This window comes from Mustela putorius, unplaced genomic scaffold (genome assembly GCF_011764305.1).
Source record: "Mustela putorius furo isolate JIRA1106 unplaced genomic scaffold, ASM1176430v1.1 tig00000551_pilon_pilon_pilon, whole genome shotgun sequence".
NCBI lineage: Eukaryota > Metazoa > Chordata > Mammalia > Carnivora > Mustelidae > Mustela > Mustela putorius.
Window position 1 is genome coordinate 10,645,464 of NW_025421412.1, and position 19,320 is coordinate 10,664,783.

Here is a 19,320-nt window from a genome sequence, read left to right on the forward strand (position 1 = left end):
GGGGAAAAAAGCAAAACCCCAAAATAACACACCACATTATTTACCAACCTACGCGTCTAGTTGCCAGAAGATTCCACTGACTGCTCTGATGACGCAGTGTGTGAGTGCAGGCAATTTTTTAAGGATTTTTAAATTTATTTTAGGGGCGCCTGGGTGGCTCAGTCATTAAGCATCTGCCTTCGGCTCAGGTCATGATCCCAGGGTCCTGGGATTGAGCCCCACATTGGGCTTCCTGCTCAGTGGGAAGCCTGTTCCTCCTTCTCCCACTGCCCCTGCTTGTGTTCCCTCTCTTGCTGTCTCTGTCAAGTAAATAAATGAAATCTTTAAAAAAAAAGAAAAGGAAAGGAAAAAAAAGGGATTTATTTATTTATTTATTTTAGAGAGAGAGAGAGAGAGAGAAAGCACCACATGTGTGTGCAGGAGGAGGAGAGGGAGAGGGAGAGAATCCTCATGCAAACTCCCTGCTGAGCAGGGGACTGTCTGTTAGCTGTATCCCCCAACTCTGAGACCGTGACCTGAGCTGTAGGCAGACGCTTAACCAACTGAGCCCCCAGGTACCCTCTTAAGACAGTCTTACTGTGCACTTTCTTCCACGAATGTCAGTGCTCTCAAAGTGAAGATAACAATTCACAGCTACTGAGCCTCTTCTGTGCTTTTCTAGAAAAGCAGGTGGAGTCTATTTCAGTATCCTCAGCTCAAAGCAATTGTTGGAGTCAGCTTTCCGACTTCGCTTACCAGTTCCAGGGCCACGTATTTAAACAACTGAAGGTGATTGTTTTTTCTTGATTTTCATTTATCGTAAGTATCTTTCTAGAAGCCAGTGCCAGCTATATGAGTTTTTCTCAACCTTATTTTACTTATGTTAATGTAGAAATACACAGGCATTTGTAATGCCTCTTTACAGGAGAACGTGTAAACTCCTCACCAGAGATACAAAATGGAATCACCATATCATCCATCGAAGATGGTCATGTTTGGCCATTATTTTCCAGCACGTAAAGAAAAATGCTCGTGTCTAAGTGTCCCCTAGAAATCTGGTTGCATCTTTGTTTTCTTCTTATTTTTGCAGCAAGTCCACAGAGACTTCTATCCATGTTCTGTGAAATGCATGTATCCCACTAAAATAGCATGTTATTGTGAGACTAAACATGTACGGAAATATTAACACAGCCTTGATTTGTGCCTTAATGTCACAAGGTTGAGATGAAAAGCCTCAAACTGTGATCCTACATTACACGTATCAAGTAACGGGAGGGCTCTGATACTACACGGTCTATGGCATTACCTTTCCTCAGTTCCCTTCCCATTTATTCCAGAAGTCAGACAGAAAGTTCCCATCAAAGGGCTATTTCTTGGTATCAGTTCTTCAGGGATGCTCAAAGCCCAGAACAGTAGGAAGTACATAGAAAATTTAAATAAAATATTGCCAAAATACTAAATTCGCCAATTAACAGAATGAATCGGGCCTTATTTCTATGCTAGTCCCAAGTCTTTGGGAGGGGAGGTTCTCAAGAGATAGTGTGACCAACCCAACTCAAATGAGCAACAGCCGGACAGGGAAGGCACACAAGCTCTTCCGCTTTTCCGTGGTCAAGAAAGAGCCGCACAGAGCAAGGTCACGCCTCAGTCCGCCCCGTCCCACAGACCGGCATGGTCCTTACCATGTCTCCAGGCTTGACAGAGACGGCCACCACCACGCCAGGCATTGGGGAGCGCAGAATACTGCTTGTGTCCTCAGCCACTTTTTCCAGCATAAATTTGTTCAGTTCTGCAGCCAGTTTGGTTAAGATGCGCACCTGATACTGAAGGGAGGAAAAACAACAACAACAACCACAAACACCATGAATGAGTTTCAAGGAAGAACTTCTCCTCAGATGTAGCATTCATGCAGAATCCATTTGCAGCTTTGAAATTTAAATGATAACATCTTTGAAATCACATGGTTTTGAATTATTGTACTTAAAAACAAGAATACATTTGTTTCTGGCACATGCTATGGGTAGTAGGATTTAAGAAGTTTCTCTAAGTAAGAATGACTCCACTAACTAGTGACAAACACCCTGTCTCATTATGAGAAATATCTCAAAAATCTGTAACGAAAACAGTGAGACTTTTCCTTGCATTGCCTTTACCGCTGGTAAGCGTCTCTGCCCACCCCCACCCCCAGCCCCGGCTCCCCCAATCCTCGGAGCGGTCTGGGTCAGCGACCAGAGGGGTGACACTGCGAGCAGCCGCCAGCAGATGGCAGCAGACCGCCGTCTCGCGCTTCCCACTCCCCTCCAGAACGGCTGCGCCACCAAGTAGTTACGACAAAGGGTTTCAGTGTCCGTTTGGGGCAAAATAATATTTAAAATTCAATGTTTTTCTAGGGATACAACATGTTAGATGCACTACAGGAAAAGCTAGCTTTCTTTGAGGCACAACGTGAGGCAGCCTTTCCAAGGTACCAGGACGGTTAGGGTAGATTAGGATGACACAGAGTGAGTATCTTGAACACCGGGAGACAATAATACCAAGATTGTAAAACCATTGAGAGACACGTTGCGCACAAGCATTTCCATGAAACCTTTTGTAGGGGGTTCTCGAACAATTACGGGCGCATTAAAGGGAAGTTCAGTCCAACAGAACATTCCTAATAAAGGAGAAATTTCTGCCTCTGCGAGAAAAACCCCTCCCCATCTCTGTGGACAAGTATGAGAGCCACGGTTTGGTCTGCCCAAGAAGAAACAAACCAAAGCTGTTTGAGGAGGTGTTACTCAGGGAAGTTGAAACCACCACCTGAAGAGGTTTGGATTCCCAGCAGATCATATCCCCCAGGGGTAAGACAGACAACTTTCAGGCGGCTCCATTTTGTTGGGGGGGAAAAAAGCTGCTGTAACTCAAAGCTTCCTGTGGGCATCCTGACCGCAGGGATGCAAAAGCAAAACAGAACTCACCCCCCTCATTCTGGACAGGGATGGGGGTCCTCTCCGAGCCTGCACTTTGCAGCGCCTATTCCAAAGGGGTAGGGGAGGGCCCCAGGAGAGGCAGATTTGCCACTGTGACAGGTTGACTAATAACATCTTTTGCATGTTTCTTTACTCCTGAGTGTGTGTTTTGCAATCAAGACATGCGAGTGTCTGCCAGTTTCTGAAGGATATGATCCTTAAGTGAAATTACTGTGCAAATAAAAGCTTTTTGCTCCTATTAAAATTCATCTGAGTCATAAGTGGCAAGGGAAAAGCGAGGAGAGTGCATTCTGCTGTCAGTCCAATACACATTCTGGGTAAGAGGGACTATTTATCAGCAATGAATTGTACCTCAAAGTCCTTCATTTAAACTATGGGGGAGGTGGTGGACAGTGAAAGAAGGGAGAATATAATTGTACCAAATTGCATGGTTTTCGTATCTGGGCTCTGTCTGCCTTGGAAAATAAAATCCAACATCACTAGGAGGAGGCGAATGAATAGGAAGTCAATTCTCTGGCTGTCGGCACCCTCCGCCGCTCCCTCCATGCGACTGGCCAGCACTGGGCCCAGCTGTCCAGGTTCCATGCAGTACCCAGATTGATTTTTTCCCCCCTTGTTCCTTGTACCATTTGACTTCAAAATGAGAAGTCAAAATTCAGGGAAAGTATCTTTCTCCACTGAGGATAATATGATTTCTCACATTTCGCCACAGTGGACAGACTTAAAAACTAATTTTAGCTATATCACAAACAAGCCTTAATATAAATAAAGAGCTAAGATTGTACCCAGCTCCATTTCTCCCCAGAAATGACAAGATCCTGCCTAAAACTGGATCCTTTTACTATTTTTATAATTTTCATATCTTTTGAATTCCTTTCTCCGTGGGACTCCTGCTTTGCTTGGAAAGAGATGTAAAACAGCCACAAAACTCAACGCCTTTAGATGCGGTCTTTGTTACTGATGAGATGTTCCTTTTCCTTTTGTATTTGTTTATTGTTCTTAAATCTGTCTGGGGGATAAGCGACTTATTGTAATCACAAGTGAAAAATAACAAGGGGGTAAATGCCTCAGGAGAGGCCTCAGAGCAAAGAGTTGGCGAAGAAACGACCTTTCTGAATATAAAAAGAGGAGGCAGCAAGAAGGTTCTCTTTTTAAGATCACCTTTGATGTTGTCCTGACCCCTTCGGCGTGCCCACACAAACACGCCTATTAAAACAACGGCTTGGCTCGGGCCTGGCCGGCGCAGCAGCACACGGGGGCGCCAGCCCGGGTGGGAACCGGGGTGGGAGCGGGGCGGGCCCGGCATCTGGGCCCCGCAGAACCACTGGCCTGGTGCGAACCAGAAGAGCTTTCCGATGCTGCCAGGAAAGAAGTTATTTAACAGTATACACTAGGGCCTTCAGAGCTAACGATCAAAACTGCTACTTATTGGTTTCTCTGAATTCTTAGAGGGCACGGGCACGGCAGTCAACTCGCTGGAAAAAATTCGGGAAAATGCCCTGGGGCGCACCAAGTAAACCCTAAGGGTTTTTACTCTAGGCATTTAACAGCCCTAATGGGTTCTGCAGAACTTCCTGGAGAGGCTGGATTTTAACTTGTTGTTACTGTTTGCAAGCACGGAAACCACAAACTGGATGTTTCGGGGGTAGGAGTCCAAGATCAGAAAGATTAGTTGACGGGACATGGAAGTACAATCCTTTGAGGCCAGAAGGGGCTCACGCCGCTAGGTCATGCGGGATTAGAAGCTGCTCCGGGCGGGGCCTGAGGTGGACCAGCTCTGGAGTCGGACAGAGTCTCACTGTGGCTGTAGGGAGATGCTCCCCAACCACAGTCAAATGATCAAGTTCTCGAAAAACAGCTCACAGGTGTCTGGGGGCCTCAGTTATTAGGTGTCTGCCTTTGGCACATGTCATGATCTCAGGGTCCTCGAATGGAGCCCCACATTGGGCGCTCTGCTCAGCAGGGAGCCTGCTTCTCCCTCTCCACTCCCCCTGGTTGTGTTCTGTCTCTCACTCTGTCTCTCTCTGTCAAATAATAATAAATAACTTAAAAAAAAAAAAAAAGGCAGCTCACCCCGTAAGCAAGTGCTGAGGACAGGGCTCTCCAGACTCCCCGCAGGACAATAACGGAAAGGACCCAGGTGCTATCTAATGACCTGAGCCTGGGTCTCTAAGCAAATCAACGGTATGGTGTCCGCAAAGTAAAACCATGCCCAACATGAAAATGTCTCCCAACAAGTTCCAGAGGAAGAAAGAGAAGGGAATCATACCAGACATAAAAGGAGCAGGACAAAAACTACGAGAGATGGATGATTAAAAGGGACACAATGCAACTGTTCTAAAAATGAACATGCAACTCTTACCGTGGAACCTGAAAAGAGGAGGGGAAGTTGGGGAGCAGGGAGCTGTCAGAGCTGGGGGGGCAGTCATGGGTTGGGAGAGATATATACTTTTTGATCAGATCAGTTAAGAAAACCACCCTGCAAACAGGTCCGGCCACGGGAGCCTGGCATGTGCGCACACACACACCCACACGCACATGCACACACACGGCTGTGTGTGCCGCGGACAGTAGAGCAGCCCGCGCTGTGGACGTGCCCCACTCAGGAGGTCACACAGAACACCCTGACACGGGCCGCTGCACCTCCCCAGGGAGCTTCAACCCTCCAGCCTCTGAGGCCTCCCGATTTTCCAGCCACTTGACACCTCCCACGTGCTCACACCCGCGCGATTCCGAGGTCTGTGGGCTCCTGGCAGGATGAGGACTAAGAGTGCTTTACGTGTTTTTCCAGTTGTGACTTCCTCGTCACACGGCGCACCTCTGCTTTCCATCTCTGCATCGTTCTTCCAAAACAAGGAGTTGGTGGACACTGGCTGAACTGGTCATGGTTTTGCCGGGCAACTGTGGGCCATCTGGGTCAAGGGTAAATGATGACCTTGCCTAGTAATTATTTTACATCGAGTCCCCTAACATCCTCTCTGTGGACCCTCGCCAAGTCAGGTGGCTGCGCACCTCTTCCAACACAAGTTTTCCACCTCCTGACCCCAAAGGTCTCCCACCTTCAACTGTGTCTTCATTTCCAGTGTGGCCGCAGCACTGACCCTCAGATGTGCCCCGGGAAGTCTCTTCTCCTAACTCTAACTCCTAACTCTGAGCTGGAGAGCAACTGTCAATCCCTTAAAGTGACAGAAACGACTCGCTACAAAACGTGACACATCTTTAAATTAAACACCGAGGTGAAATCAGAATCTTAATTCAACTTTTTTTTTTCCTTTCCTAAGTTCTCTGTGGGCTACACCATGAACGGGCTGGGGGACGGGCAACACAGCAGAGGTTCACCGCCCTGCAAACCGCGTTCCCCTCGACTTCAGCATCCGGCCCAGCAAAGCCAACCCGACCGAACTCTCCAGGAAACATGGAGAATCCGAGCCCACAGCTCGCAGCCCTTCTCTGGGAGGGACGCCCGGGGCGGAGAAGGTGAGCGAACAGAACAGCGTCTACACAGCGGCAGCCGCCGCGGCTGCCTGTTAGCCGAGCGCGGTGACAACTCCATCCGCGCAGTCTCAAGGTAGCTGTCAATCAGGACGCATCATTTAATCCAACAGCACTCGGAGGACTCTCCGGCAGCCCACAAGACAGCAGATCTACAGCTCTATTTAGATCAGCGCCCGGTTGTGTTTACAATGCAGTGGCAATTAGAAAAGATGCAACAGGCAGCAATATTATGGAGATTTCCATTTTGCAGTATTGCCCCGTAAAGTGTGATCCCGCTTCACAGAGTCAGGCTAAATGACAAAAGGCTATTTTCTTCCGTCTCCCAGCTCCGACAGCACTTCATTTGCAGCTATCTATAATTAGATTAATGGTGTAGTGCAGTACAAAGCAGGCCCACTTCACATCAGATAGCATATGAATTAGGACAAACACTTATTTCAATTCCAGGCAGAGAAAGCAATGACTGGGGTATTTAGCATACCCTTTCTGGTGGAATGAGATGTTAATTGTGTACCATTACCTCTAAACTGCTTGCTTGTTGTATAAATCACTGTGCTAATTGATGCAGAGATAGAAATGTAGCCACGGGCAAGAAAGCAAAGGAATGAGGGCTGAAGATGTTGGATAAAGGATTATCGAGTAAAACCATATGGAGATGAGGTTCCTTTGAAACCTTTCCTTTCTGCCCGTGAGCAGGATTTCTGAAAAGTACCGACAAACTCTTGTGCTAGGAGAGAAAATGTAATTTTTCACATTCCTTTTTAAAAACACCTGTTTCTTTTCAAAGTTCCTGGCTGTCAGAAATCCAAATAAGAGGTATGTGGAATTAATCTGAATATATACTTACACAAACACGGGCTGTGTCGTTTTCAAAGTCAGATCTCCCTATCTGGGTTTTTGGCTCACGGGTTAATAAGGAACACTTGTAAACCACCTGAAGCAGATGTTTCTGTTCCATCCAAAGGGCAAAAATAAATTCTTTCCCAAGACTTGGAGTTGTTCTTATCCACGCAAACAAAACAAAACACAAAACTCTGCTGGTTTAAGTCTGTTATGGGCTCCAATTATGTAGAAGGATTTATTCAGGATGTGAACCCAGCAGAACCATTTTGAACTGCCAGTGAAACATGGATTTTAACACCAACACCAAAACACTGAAATTGGACTACTCCAGTTCATGATTTTATACTGAAAGTAAGGGTATAAAACTAGCAAAATATAAACAAAAGCACATAACAACTTAAGAGCATGACTCTTATTATAGAATGCTACCCTTCTCTTTTTAAAATGTCCTATTTGGCACTCAACAGCTCTTATTTGGGTAAAAAATGAGTGTCCCTGAAGCGCAAATATAGAAACCAAATGCTATAGTCAAAAAGTCAAACTGTTACAGATCCCCAGATACACGGGCTCTCTGGAAGTTCATCAATCAAGTGCGCGCACCCTGTGTTATGTGCTCACGATTTTCTTCATGGCAAAGCAACAGTAAGGTGCAAATTACTGCTGTGCACTTTTTCACAAATCCAGCTGCTTGGTAATTAGCACTGTTATAACAAACTTTTACACAGACAGCAAACACAGTGGGTCAGTTAACGGTTCAAATTCTCAACTTCAGAGTAACAGTTAATCTATCCATCCATCGCAAAGGCACTTTTGAGAAGTCCTGTGTGTAGCTTAGCCTTGTGAAATCCAAATACCGTAATAACTTGCAAGACAATAAAACAACGTCCCAAGAAACTAGAATGTCTGGTTCCAGTTATCACCACTGCAAGTTGGAGAAAAAAGTCCAGAGCTTCTTTGGGCGGTGGAGGGAGGGGGCGAGTCCGCCTTCCCAGACCAAGTGGTCTTGTCGTATCAACACCACCCGCCCTGCAACTGCCAAGTCCACAGCTTAAGAGTCAGGTCATGATGCTAAATAACCACATAACTATATATATTATTTAGAGGATACTTTATATGATAGTTTAAAAAATACACACACAGCAAACCTGTCCATGTATATAAAGAAACATCAAGGGTCCCTGAAATGGAAACAAATGCCAGCACCATAAAGAGCGTGATCTGCCCTAAAGTAACCCCTCCCACGCGGGCCGTGAGGGGACATCAATGGAAGTGCGTGGAAAGAAAGCTCTGGGGGCAGCGTGAGGCCTGTTCCCAACCATATAATCATTTGTTCGGACCACTTAAACTAGAGCGGTACAGCCCGCAGCCAAACATCGACGCGGCCGGCCCTCACAAGCTTGGGATGCTGGTGTTAACAGGAGAAAATATATGGTTTCTGATATTGCAACCCAGTTCCCTGGCATTTGCTCCCTTTAATTGAAAAAGGCCGTTAAACACAAAGTAAATCATTCAGTTAGGTTAGCTGTGTAATGACACGTAATTGATAACGGCAACGGGCTGCGGTGACAGAACGGCCCACTTTCAACACCAGCCCGCTCACCGTTAGGAATCAATCTCCACTCCCCGGTTTAGTCGTCCGCGGCCAAGTTGGTCCTTGAACTTGAGTCTTTTGCTGGACAGATCAATGCGCCACAAGGAGCCCAGGGGTGCAAAGATCTCATTAAGGTCAGTTTTTGAGGCAAGAATCACAAAAACAGAAGTGGAAGGAAAACCAATAAAACTAGATGAAGACCAGTTCCGCAACTCATCTTTCGAAGTTCTTGCTAAAAGAGAGGTTTCCCTAGAGAAAAGGACTATCTTAAGGCTAATATCAAAACCTTTGAGGGAATGAGTAAGTTTGTGCGTAGCTCCAGCTTCTTCCCAAAAGACAATTCCCTCCGAAGAGAAAAATACGGGGACAGCTGTCAATAACACAAAACCTAACCTATTTTTTTTTTTCAATTTTGTTTTTTCATCAGAAACACAAGTCCTTCCAATTCTAATGCCCTAAGATAAGCAACTTTTTTCTTACAATAGTGCTGAAAATGACTTTGGAAAATTAAACATTAAACCCAGAAAAAAATAAAAATAAAATAAATAAACACTAAATCCAGGACTTAATAAGTCCTATTTCCTCGGTTGTGTTCCCCTGAGGTCACCTTCCCGGTGACTGGAATCCCTGGGGTCCCAAGATGGATTCAGCAGTCATGGAAAAGAACAAGAGCTAAGGTCCAGGAGGAAGCCAGCCCACGCCCAGTGTGCGGGGCAGGCGACAGGTCCCCAGTGGGTTTCTCAAGGAGTGAGTCTGTGAAGGGGGTGGGGGGGACTTTCCCGGTGCCCACCTCGGTAAGGACACTGTGCACAGGTGGGCCATGAAACAGGAGTCCCGCCTCTGCTTCACGCAGGTGCCCACAAGCCATCTAACAAGCAGGTCCATCCACCACGAAGGTAATTTGCTGGAATAAGTGGCACTTTCCCATCCACAAAGGCAAGTCCATTGACAATGTACTATAGAGAACTCACGAAATGGAACACGAGCATTCTACTTCGGCAGGAGTCTCTGTGACACATTATAACTGCAATGAGTCATTTCTTTCTTTCTTACATAAGAAAAAATATTATACATCTTTGAAAGCCTTGTACTCAATTATGTAACAATAACGACATCTGTGAACGGTACGGGCTGTTTCTATTCTGTACCCTGAATTGTTTTACGTAATTACACACTTATAAGGTATTTGGTAAACCAGTAAGAAGGTACCTTTTTAAAGCACTATATAATTGGGGGTACAATGAAGTGTTCTCTTGAAAATGTATAATTAGGGCAGCATCAGCTTACAGAAAAGTACAGGAAATGTTATAAAAACACAATTATGTAAATAACCACATAGGTAGGGAAGCATACTGTTTTGCTATGGTCCCCACCCCTCTAGTTCCTCTTCTATTTGAATTGTTCTTTGCTCATCTCAAGTTAAAGTAACGTTGTCTCTAGAACTCTGGGGGAAAAAGACGGGGAGCTTGGCCTTCCCCTGTAAGCTCTTTAGTCCCGAGCTGGAACACCAGAGGCCTGGGGAATGTGCCAATGCCAGGAGCCATTCAACAATACTCATGGTTTTATATGGATTCTTTTTAAATGATAAAATACTCTCATAATTATGAATTCACTAAAGAAACTCAGAATCTAATAAGCCAAAATATCAGCTTGCATTGGTCAGAAATTTGAAACTAAAATCTATCAAGGCAAGGCAAACAAAACTACAGATGATACTACTGTGTAGTAAACTGCTGGCCGAGGCGAAAGCTGAAAACTACAGAAGATCACAGTCCGCCTCCCCGAAATACGCCCCTCTGGCGCAAGGACTGTTTTGAGCCGAAAGCAGTTCGCTGCCCTCCCCCTCCTGTCTAAAAGCAGGTGTCTTTGTCCCATACAAGGAAGAGAACTACTCCACAAGTACTCTGATCCCCTGAGAAGGCTCTTATCTGCACAATAAACCTTTCGAAAAACCATACTTATCAGACATTTCCTAGTTACCTCCCCAAAACTTACCCCTAACCCCAGAAGTGCCCAACCCCCTTTCCTTTGCCTCCACACTATGCTGTCCTTTGTTAAAATAGTATATAGCGCCCAATTCTAAATGTCTCTTTAAGTCCCATTTCCTTGGAACTCCCATGTAGAAGTGGGTAATATAATCTATTTTTTCTTTTGTTTTTCTGCCTTTTGTCAGTTTGATTTGCAAGGCTCGAAGCCCTGGAATCTAAGAGGATAGAGGGGAAAGTCTTCCTCCCCCGCACAACCCAACCACCGCTGGTCCAAAGTACTGGGAATCATCTTGTCAGGGAGGAAGAAATTGCTTTTGCCCTTCAAGGTCCTTCCAGCTGTACTAAAGATCAGATGGACATAAGACAGATTAACAAGAGAAAAATCAAATTTAAAATTATATGGATGGGCAGTCCACACAGACATGAAATTGCAAAGACAGGCAAAATGAGGCAAACTGAGGTATGTCTGTCATGCTGACCACGGAGAAGCGAGTAACAGATCTGGGACCTCAAAGGGAAGGAATGCAACCTTCAGGAAGAATAAAAAAGAGTAAGTGTTTGGTAGACCAATGTTTGCTGGGCCACTCAGAAACAATGGGACATAGAGGGCTTTGATCAAGCAGGCCTTTCTGGTTCCTCTCTGTCTACCAGACCTAGTTCACAGTATAATGCAGTTATCTATGGTGACAGCTCTCTTCCTGGAGCAGGTCCTCCAACTAAATTTCTTTTCAAGCAGTTGTGGGGGAGGTAAAGAGCATTTCCTGAATCTGCTGCGTTTTGACTACTTTTACCTCAAAATTATCTTCATGCCAAAGTGGCCCATCTTGGGGTAGTCTGCCCTTGGCCTCCGAAATCTCTCAGAGGGGCTGCTTAGCAATTTTGTTATTTAAAATTCTGACATATTTTAGAAGTTTAACCTGTGCTACTAAATGGACTTCTGGCATGTCGCACATCATGCATTATATGGAACAGACAATACTGAAAATAGAAGAAATCTGTATGTAAAGCCATGTGGTCAGCTGAGGGAAGAGATGTGGTCACCATATTAGAAGCAGCACAGGAGAACGGGAGAAAAAAAAAAGTGCAAGTCTTTAAGGCCAAATGACTTGAATTTTGATATTCCAACTGATCTCATCTTTTGACCAAGTGATGTAACCTCTCAGAACAAATCTCTTCAGGTCACTTGGGTGGCTCAGTGGGTTAAGCGACTGCCTTCAGCTCAAGTCTTGATCCCAGCGTCCTGGGACTGAGTCCCTCATTGAGCTCCTTGCTCCGTGGGGAGCCTGCTTCTCCCTCTGCCTGCCACTCCGCCTACTTGTGTGCTCTCTAAATAAATAAGTAAAAAAATCTCTTCATTTCTAAATACAAGATAAAACATGCATTAAATGAGTGAGGTTAGATTAAGCTGACAAAGATTTGCAAACTAACTAGCAAGATGCCAAGCCCAGTAACTACTCACCAAACATTATTTTCTGTGTCCATCCCAAACATCTCTCATTGTCCAATAAGAGACAGTAGTGGGTAGGATTAACTTTTTCATTGTCTATTGTAAAACATCTTGATGGCAATTTCTATTTGTTCCAGTTCCAGTCCTGTGGTTCCACATATAGGAGCAAATAGACTAAATTTTCCAAATACCACACCCGGCTCTAAGATCAAAGAAAGGAGGTCAGTTGTGATATTAAGGAGGCTTCCAGATCAGGCAGTGCAGGATTCCACGGTCACCCTCTCCTTACAGACTGTCAACTGATTTAGAGAAACAGTTTGGTTCATTCATTCAGAAACCATTTATCAAGCATATGTGAGCAATCTGAGAATATAATATAAATAGGAAAAAATGGCTCCTGACCTCAAACACCACTAAGTGGCCAAAAAAAAAAAAAAAGACATTCACAAATGATACAGATATAAATATACAGGAGTCCTACAAAGGATGCAATCAATATGGGGTGGGTTTTTTGTTTGTTTGTTTGTTTGTTTTTGCCCCTCTCTTGAAATTAAGTGAAAGGAAACAAAACTTCTTTTTCATACTCAGAAAACTCTGGCCACTAACTCTGGGCACATTCCCCACACCAAGCAATTGGGCCCCTGGTATCTACCACCTGGGTGTCTACAGCTGAGTTTGGTTCTGACACTATCTACCTGCCTCACAGGTTAAAGGCTCAGTCCCACAAGACACCCCCACATCAGATGCCAAGTCCAAGTCCGGGCAGTCACCAGTGCTTCTGACAGACGTGTTATAAACCCCAAGTCCCCACAACCCCCTCCTCAGATTTGACACTTTGTTAGAGGCACTCACAGAACTGAGGAATATCATTTAGCTACTGGATTACTCATTTATTATAAAAGGAAACACCCAGAACAGCCACAAAGAAGGGATGGATAGAATCCAGTATGGCGGCAGGCGCGCAGAGCCTCCCCCCCATCCCGGGGGTGCCACCCTCCCGGCACCTCCATGTATGTGGTCAGCAGTCGGGAACCTCTTCAAACCTCTTCAGAGAGGCTCCATTATGGAGGCACGACTGATTAAATCACGGCCACGGGTGATTAGTTCAACCTCCAGCCTCTACTGCCTCCCCAGGGGCTCGGGTAGGTGGGGTGGAGGTGAAAGTTCCAGTCCCTTCACAGCCTTCTTGGTTTCCCTGACAAGCAGGCCCTGTCTTTAGAGGCTTTCCAAAAGCTGCCTCATGCACATAAGCTCGGGTCTGGTTGAAAGGGGCTTGGTAGAAATAATGGAAGATGCTCCTTTTACCTTCCTTACTCCTCTCCCTTAGGGAAGTCCAAGGGACTGAGGAACGGGACGAAGACCAAACATATAGTTCTTATTACAAATCACAGCATTCCTTAAGTCAAAATTCTGCCACTGGAATTCTGGGGTATATTATCTGAGATGTTAGAGGCTGCACTCGGTGGGTCCAGAAGTCATCAAAACATAAAGATCGAAATCTCTCTCTGAAGCACAGGCAAACATGGAACTTACTTTTCACGCCTCATTCTTCTCCTTTGGAATTTCCACTGATAACATCCTTAGCCTGATAAATTGGCCTTCCCTTCAATTCTCATGAGTGTTCTCTTGCCTGGAAAGTTTGCCATATCCATGCTATCTATCAGAATCTTTCCCCAGACTTAGGGTCTACGTTTCTAATTTCTCATGGCAGAATTCATATTTGAGGAAATTGAGAGATTTATGAGAGAGAGAGAGAACTGGGAACTGAGTTTGTGAGGAAGGCTTCAAAGTTCTTATAAAATTTAAGATGTATTTTATGGAGTCAACAATAGTTAAAGGCTTGTACCAGTCCTACAATAAAGAGGTATATAAAACAAGCTAATAATCCCCCCTCCAATCTGACTCCCCTGAAGTCATGAAATAATTTGTATTATAAATCTGCTATTCACCAAGATCTATAAAAACAGAAACACACATACCTACTTTTACAAATACAACAAGGAAGCCCCTTTATATTCAAAGGGGGCAATCCATGATATTTTGCCATTCAACACCTTTGACTCACTATAAGCTTTTAAACACAGGGATGAACTTCTAAACACAGGAAGAAATCTAGGTAACTTATTTTTCTTCTGACATGCTTAGCTCATCTGAAGTGGAGGGAAAATCCCCCATGTAGCCATGTGGTTCCCAGACCCCACAGCACACCGACGCCGCCATGACAACTCCAGAAGGTAGAAAAGGAGCGCCCCCGTGGCCCTGCCGGCACCCCTTCACCAGAGTTGAACTGCCTCCTCCCTGAGGATTATAGCGCCCAGTTGTAAATGTAAGAAGGCCTTGGCTATGCTTCCCGTCGACGGCTTCTCCGACCCTCCTTCCCAAGGCTGCGCCGACAACTCACGCCTCCGCCGGCGGCTCCACTCCCTGTTCTTTTCTCAACTTTGTTCTCGATTTCTCTAATTACCCACAACAACATGACTTGGTATCTGGATGGAACCGAGAACTCAGCCTGGTTGCAATGACTCCAGAAGAATTTCCTAGAAGTCGTCCTTCACCCAAATACTAATACTCGTAGCAATAAACAGAAAGCTCTCTTCACTTTATAAACAGTAACCACTCCGTGACTGTCTGCGTCTAGAAGGCTGGGAATGCCAAAAGAAATTGCCAAAAGCTTTGATCCTAGAAGTTTGGATCATTTCCCTACAGACTTATTCCTGATAGCTGTCAAATCAAATTGAAAAACACCTACCACTTTTACAAATACCACTAAATAACACTCCGCAGTCCATGAAGTCAGGCTAGGAAGGCAACAGTTCGCTTGCGCCCATGATGCAAAGATGAGGGGCGCTGACTAGCAGCTCTTCTTTGCTGACCTGTAATTCCTTCCTCTGGAGTGCAGGGACAGGAAAGAGAGAGCCCAGGGAGGCGTGGGGCAGGAGGGCTGCTGCTGGACCACCTGGCTCTGAGGCATCTACCTTAGTGAACCCCCCGAGCTCCCCACCCCTGAGCAGAGCCCCGCCTCACTTTCAGTCTCAGAACTGGATATTCTCTATAGCACAGGATGGGTCATTCTCAGCTGGACGGATCTCCTCTGCCAGACCACAAGAAATTCCTGTGTAAAACCCAGCTTATGGATTTCCAATCAGAAAGATCCTCGTAAAGGGAAGCAGCATATCCCCTAAATGTAGGCGGATACCCAAACTGCAGCCCCTGGTTGTTGGGTAAATACGGACTCAGCAGAAGGGGGCATTGGATGCTCTCCGCTGAGTCAGCACGAGCGGTGGTTCTCCAACCTAAAGCATCAAAGCTCGCCCAGGGGGCTGGTTCAAACAGACTGCTGAGCCCTACCTCCGGAGTCTCTGATTCAGGACTGGGTTGGGGCTTATATTTCTAACAAGTTCCCAGGAAATGCTGAAGCTACTGATCTGGGGCCACACTTGAGAAGTGTGGACGGCAGGTGCCCTTCTCCACCATAGGAACAGCCTTTCCAGGGGGGGCTTCTTAGACCCTCTGGGCTGCTGTAACAGAAAACCATGGCTGGGTGGCTCATGAAGGACAAATTGTTATCTCCCACAGTTGTGAAGGCTGGGAAGTCTAAGAATAAAGGCCCGGCAGAATCCATGTCTGCTAAGAGCCGGCTCCCCAGTTCACAGACCATCTTTTTGGCTGTGTCCCCACATGGGAGAAGGGACAGAGGATCTCTCTAGGGTCCCTTTTATAAAGGCACTAATCCCAAAGGCTCCCCCTCAAATACCACCATCTGGGTATACAAATCTGGGGGGAGGGAGACATAAACATTCTGTCTATAGTGGGGATTTTAGCTCACGTCCAGTGAGAAGCCTTTCTTTCCCTGGACTCAGCCAAGCAACACACTGTTCAAGAATGCTTCTTTCATTCTTGCTCTGTGTGGAAAAATCTTCTGCGTAACATGGTCTTTCTTCATATATGATAATCACCTAAGAAATTTTGAGTATAGGGATAATACTCTCTAAAATGGGTTCAACGGCAGGGCTATCCACTATCACCACTGCTATTCAACATAGTACTAGAAGACCCAGTCTCAGTAATCAGACAACAAAAAGAAATAAAAGGCATCCAAATTGGCAAAGAAGTCAAACTCTCACTCTCTGCAGACCCAGTCTCAGTAATCAGACAACAAAAAGAAATAAAAGGCATCCAAATTGGCAAAGAAGTCAAACTCTCACTCTCTGCAGATGATATGATCCTTTATGTGGAAAACCCAAAAGATTCCACCCCAAAACTACTAGAACTCCTGCAGGAATTCTGTAAAGTGTCAGGATATAAAATCAATGCACAGAAATAAGTTGCATCTCTATACACCAAAAGCAGACAGAAGAAAGAAAAACTAAGGAGTCGATCCAATTTACAATTGCACCCCAAACCATAAGATACCTAGGATAAACCTAACCAAAGAGGCAAAGAATCTGTACTCAGAAAACTATAAAGTACTCACGAAAGAAACTGAGGAAGACACAAAGAAATGGAAAAACATTCTATGTTCACGGTTTGGAAGAACTAGTATCATGAAAATGTCTATGCTACCTACAGTAATCTACACGTTTAATACAATCCCTATCAAAATACCATCAACTTTTTTCAAAGAAATGGAACAAATAATCCTAAAATTTATATGGAACCAGGGAAGACCATGAATATCCAGAGGAATGTTGAAAAATAAAACTAAAGATGGCAGCTTCACAATTCCGGACTTTAAGCTCTATTACAAAGCTGTCATCATCAAGACAGCAAGGTACTGCTACAAAAACAGGCACACAGATCAATGGAACAGAATAGAGAGCCTGGAAATGGACCTTCAACTCTCTGGTCAACTAATCTTCAACAAAGCAGGAGAAAGAATGTCCAGTGGAAAAAAGACAGTCTCTTCAACAAATGGTGTTGGGAAAATTGGACAGCCACATGCAAGGAATCAAACTGGACTGTTTCTTTATACCACACACAAAAAACAGACTCAAAATGGATGAAAGACCTCAATGTGAGACAGGATTCCATCAAAATCCTTGAGAACACAGGCAGCAACCTGTTCAACCTCAGCTGCGGCAAATTCTTCCTAGAAACATCGCCAAAGGCAAGGGAAGCAAGATCAAAAATGAACTACTAGAACTTCATCAAGACCAAAATCTTTTGCACAGCAAAGGAAACAGTCAACAAAACCAAAAGACAACCAACAAAATGGGAGAAGATATTTGCAAATGACATCCCAGATAAAAGGCTAGTATCCAAAATCTATAAAGAACTTATCAAACTCAACACCCAAAGAACAAAGGGACGCCTGGGTGGCTCAGTTGGTTGAGCGGCTGCCTTTGGCTCAGGTCATGATCCCAGTGTCCTGGGATCGAGTCCCACATTGGGCTCCTAGCCTGGCAGGAAGCCTGCTTCTCCCTCTGCCTCTGCCTGCCACTCTGCCTGTGCTCGCTCACGTGTGCTCTCTCTCTGACAAAAAAAAAAAAAAAAAAAAAAGAACGAATAATCCAATCAAGAGATGGGCAGAAGACATGAATAGACATTTCTACAAAGAAGATACCCAAATGGCCAACAGACACATGAAAAAGTGCTCCACATCACTCGGCACCAGGGAAATACAAATCAAAACCACAATGAGATACCAACTCACACCAGACAGAATGGCTAAAATTAGCAAGTCAGGAAATGACAGATGTTGGTGAGGATGCAGATAAAAGGGAACCCTCCTACAGTCTTTGTGGGAATGCAAGCTGCTGCAGCCACTCTTCAAAAAAAGTTGAAAATAGAGCTACCCTACGACCCAGCAATCGCACTACTGGGTACCTACCCTAAAGATACAAATGTAGTGATCTGAAGGGGCACGTGCACCTGAATGTTTATAGCAGCAACGTCCACAATAGCCGAACTATGGAAAGAACCTAGATGTCCATCAACAGATGAATGGATAAAGAAGATGTGGTGTGTATTTGTGTGTGTGTGTGTGTGTGTATATATATATATATATATATATATATACACAATGGAATACATACATACACACAGTGGAATAATACTATGCAGCCCATAAAAAAAAAAAATGAAATCTTGCCATTTGCAACAACATGGAAGGAACTAAAGGGTATTATACTGACCGAAAATTAGTCAATCAGAGAAAGATACTTATCATATGGTCTATCCAATATGAGGAATTTGAAAGGGAGGGTGGGGGGTCATGGGGGGAAGGGAGAGAAAAATGAAACAAGATGGGAACGGGAGGTAGACAAACCATAAGAGACTCTTAATCTCAGGAAGCAAACCAAGAGTTGCTGGGGGCAGGAGGGAGAGGGTGCGGAATGATGGACACTGGGGAGGGCATGTGCTATGGGGAGTGCTGTGAATTGTGTAAGACTTATGATTCACAGACCTGTACCCCCAAAACAAATAATACATTATATGTTAATAAAAAATAAAAAATATATAAAATGGGTTCAGATCCTGACATTTGTGTTGCCTATAGTATGTTGCCTCACTTTCTAGCCTGATTTCCTTATCTGTTAAGTGGGGGAGAATACTGCTGTCTTGTAGAATTTTTTTAGTTGTGATAAAAATTTTTTCAAATTTTTATTTAAATTCTAATTAGTTAACTAGAATTTCCTATATACTCTAACTGTAGACTTGTTTTAGTATTTGCATGAGATAACAGATGTAAACTGTCTGGCACAACCCCCAGCCCACAAAGTGCCCAGTGAACGGTACTATCATGACTCTTGTTATGTTGTTATGAACGGAGTTTTATCTCCTCAAAATTCGTGTGTTGGAGCTCTGACCCCCCGTGTGGCTATATGTGGACACAGGGTCTTTAAGGAGGGAACTAAAGTTGAATGAGGTCATAGGGTAGGAGTTCTAATGCCACAGTACTGAGCCCTTAGAAGAAGAGGAAGACATCCCAGAAGGGCCTACACACAGAGGAAGGCCCTGTGAGGCAACAGGAGAAAGGGCAATAGAATCCGCCACTCCAAACTGTGT

General features: G+C 44.8%; 1 protein-coding gene across 1 annotated transcript in view; it reads right to left on the bottom strand.

Annotated features, from left to right (window-relative positions):
• PCCA (propionyl-CoA carboxylase subunit alpha) overlaps window positions 1-19,320 on the bottom strand; it is a 393,935-nt gene that overhangs the window by 12,960 nt on the left and 361,655 nt on the right. The window contains exon 22 of the mRNA XM_045081355.1: window positions 1,662-1,802. Within this exon, the coding sequence (XP_044937290.1) occupies window positions 1,662-1,802 (141 nt within the window). The remainder of the gene's footprint in view (window positions 1-1,661; window positions 1,803-19,320) is intronic.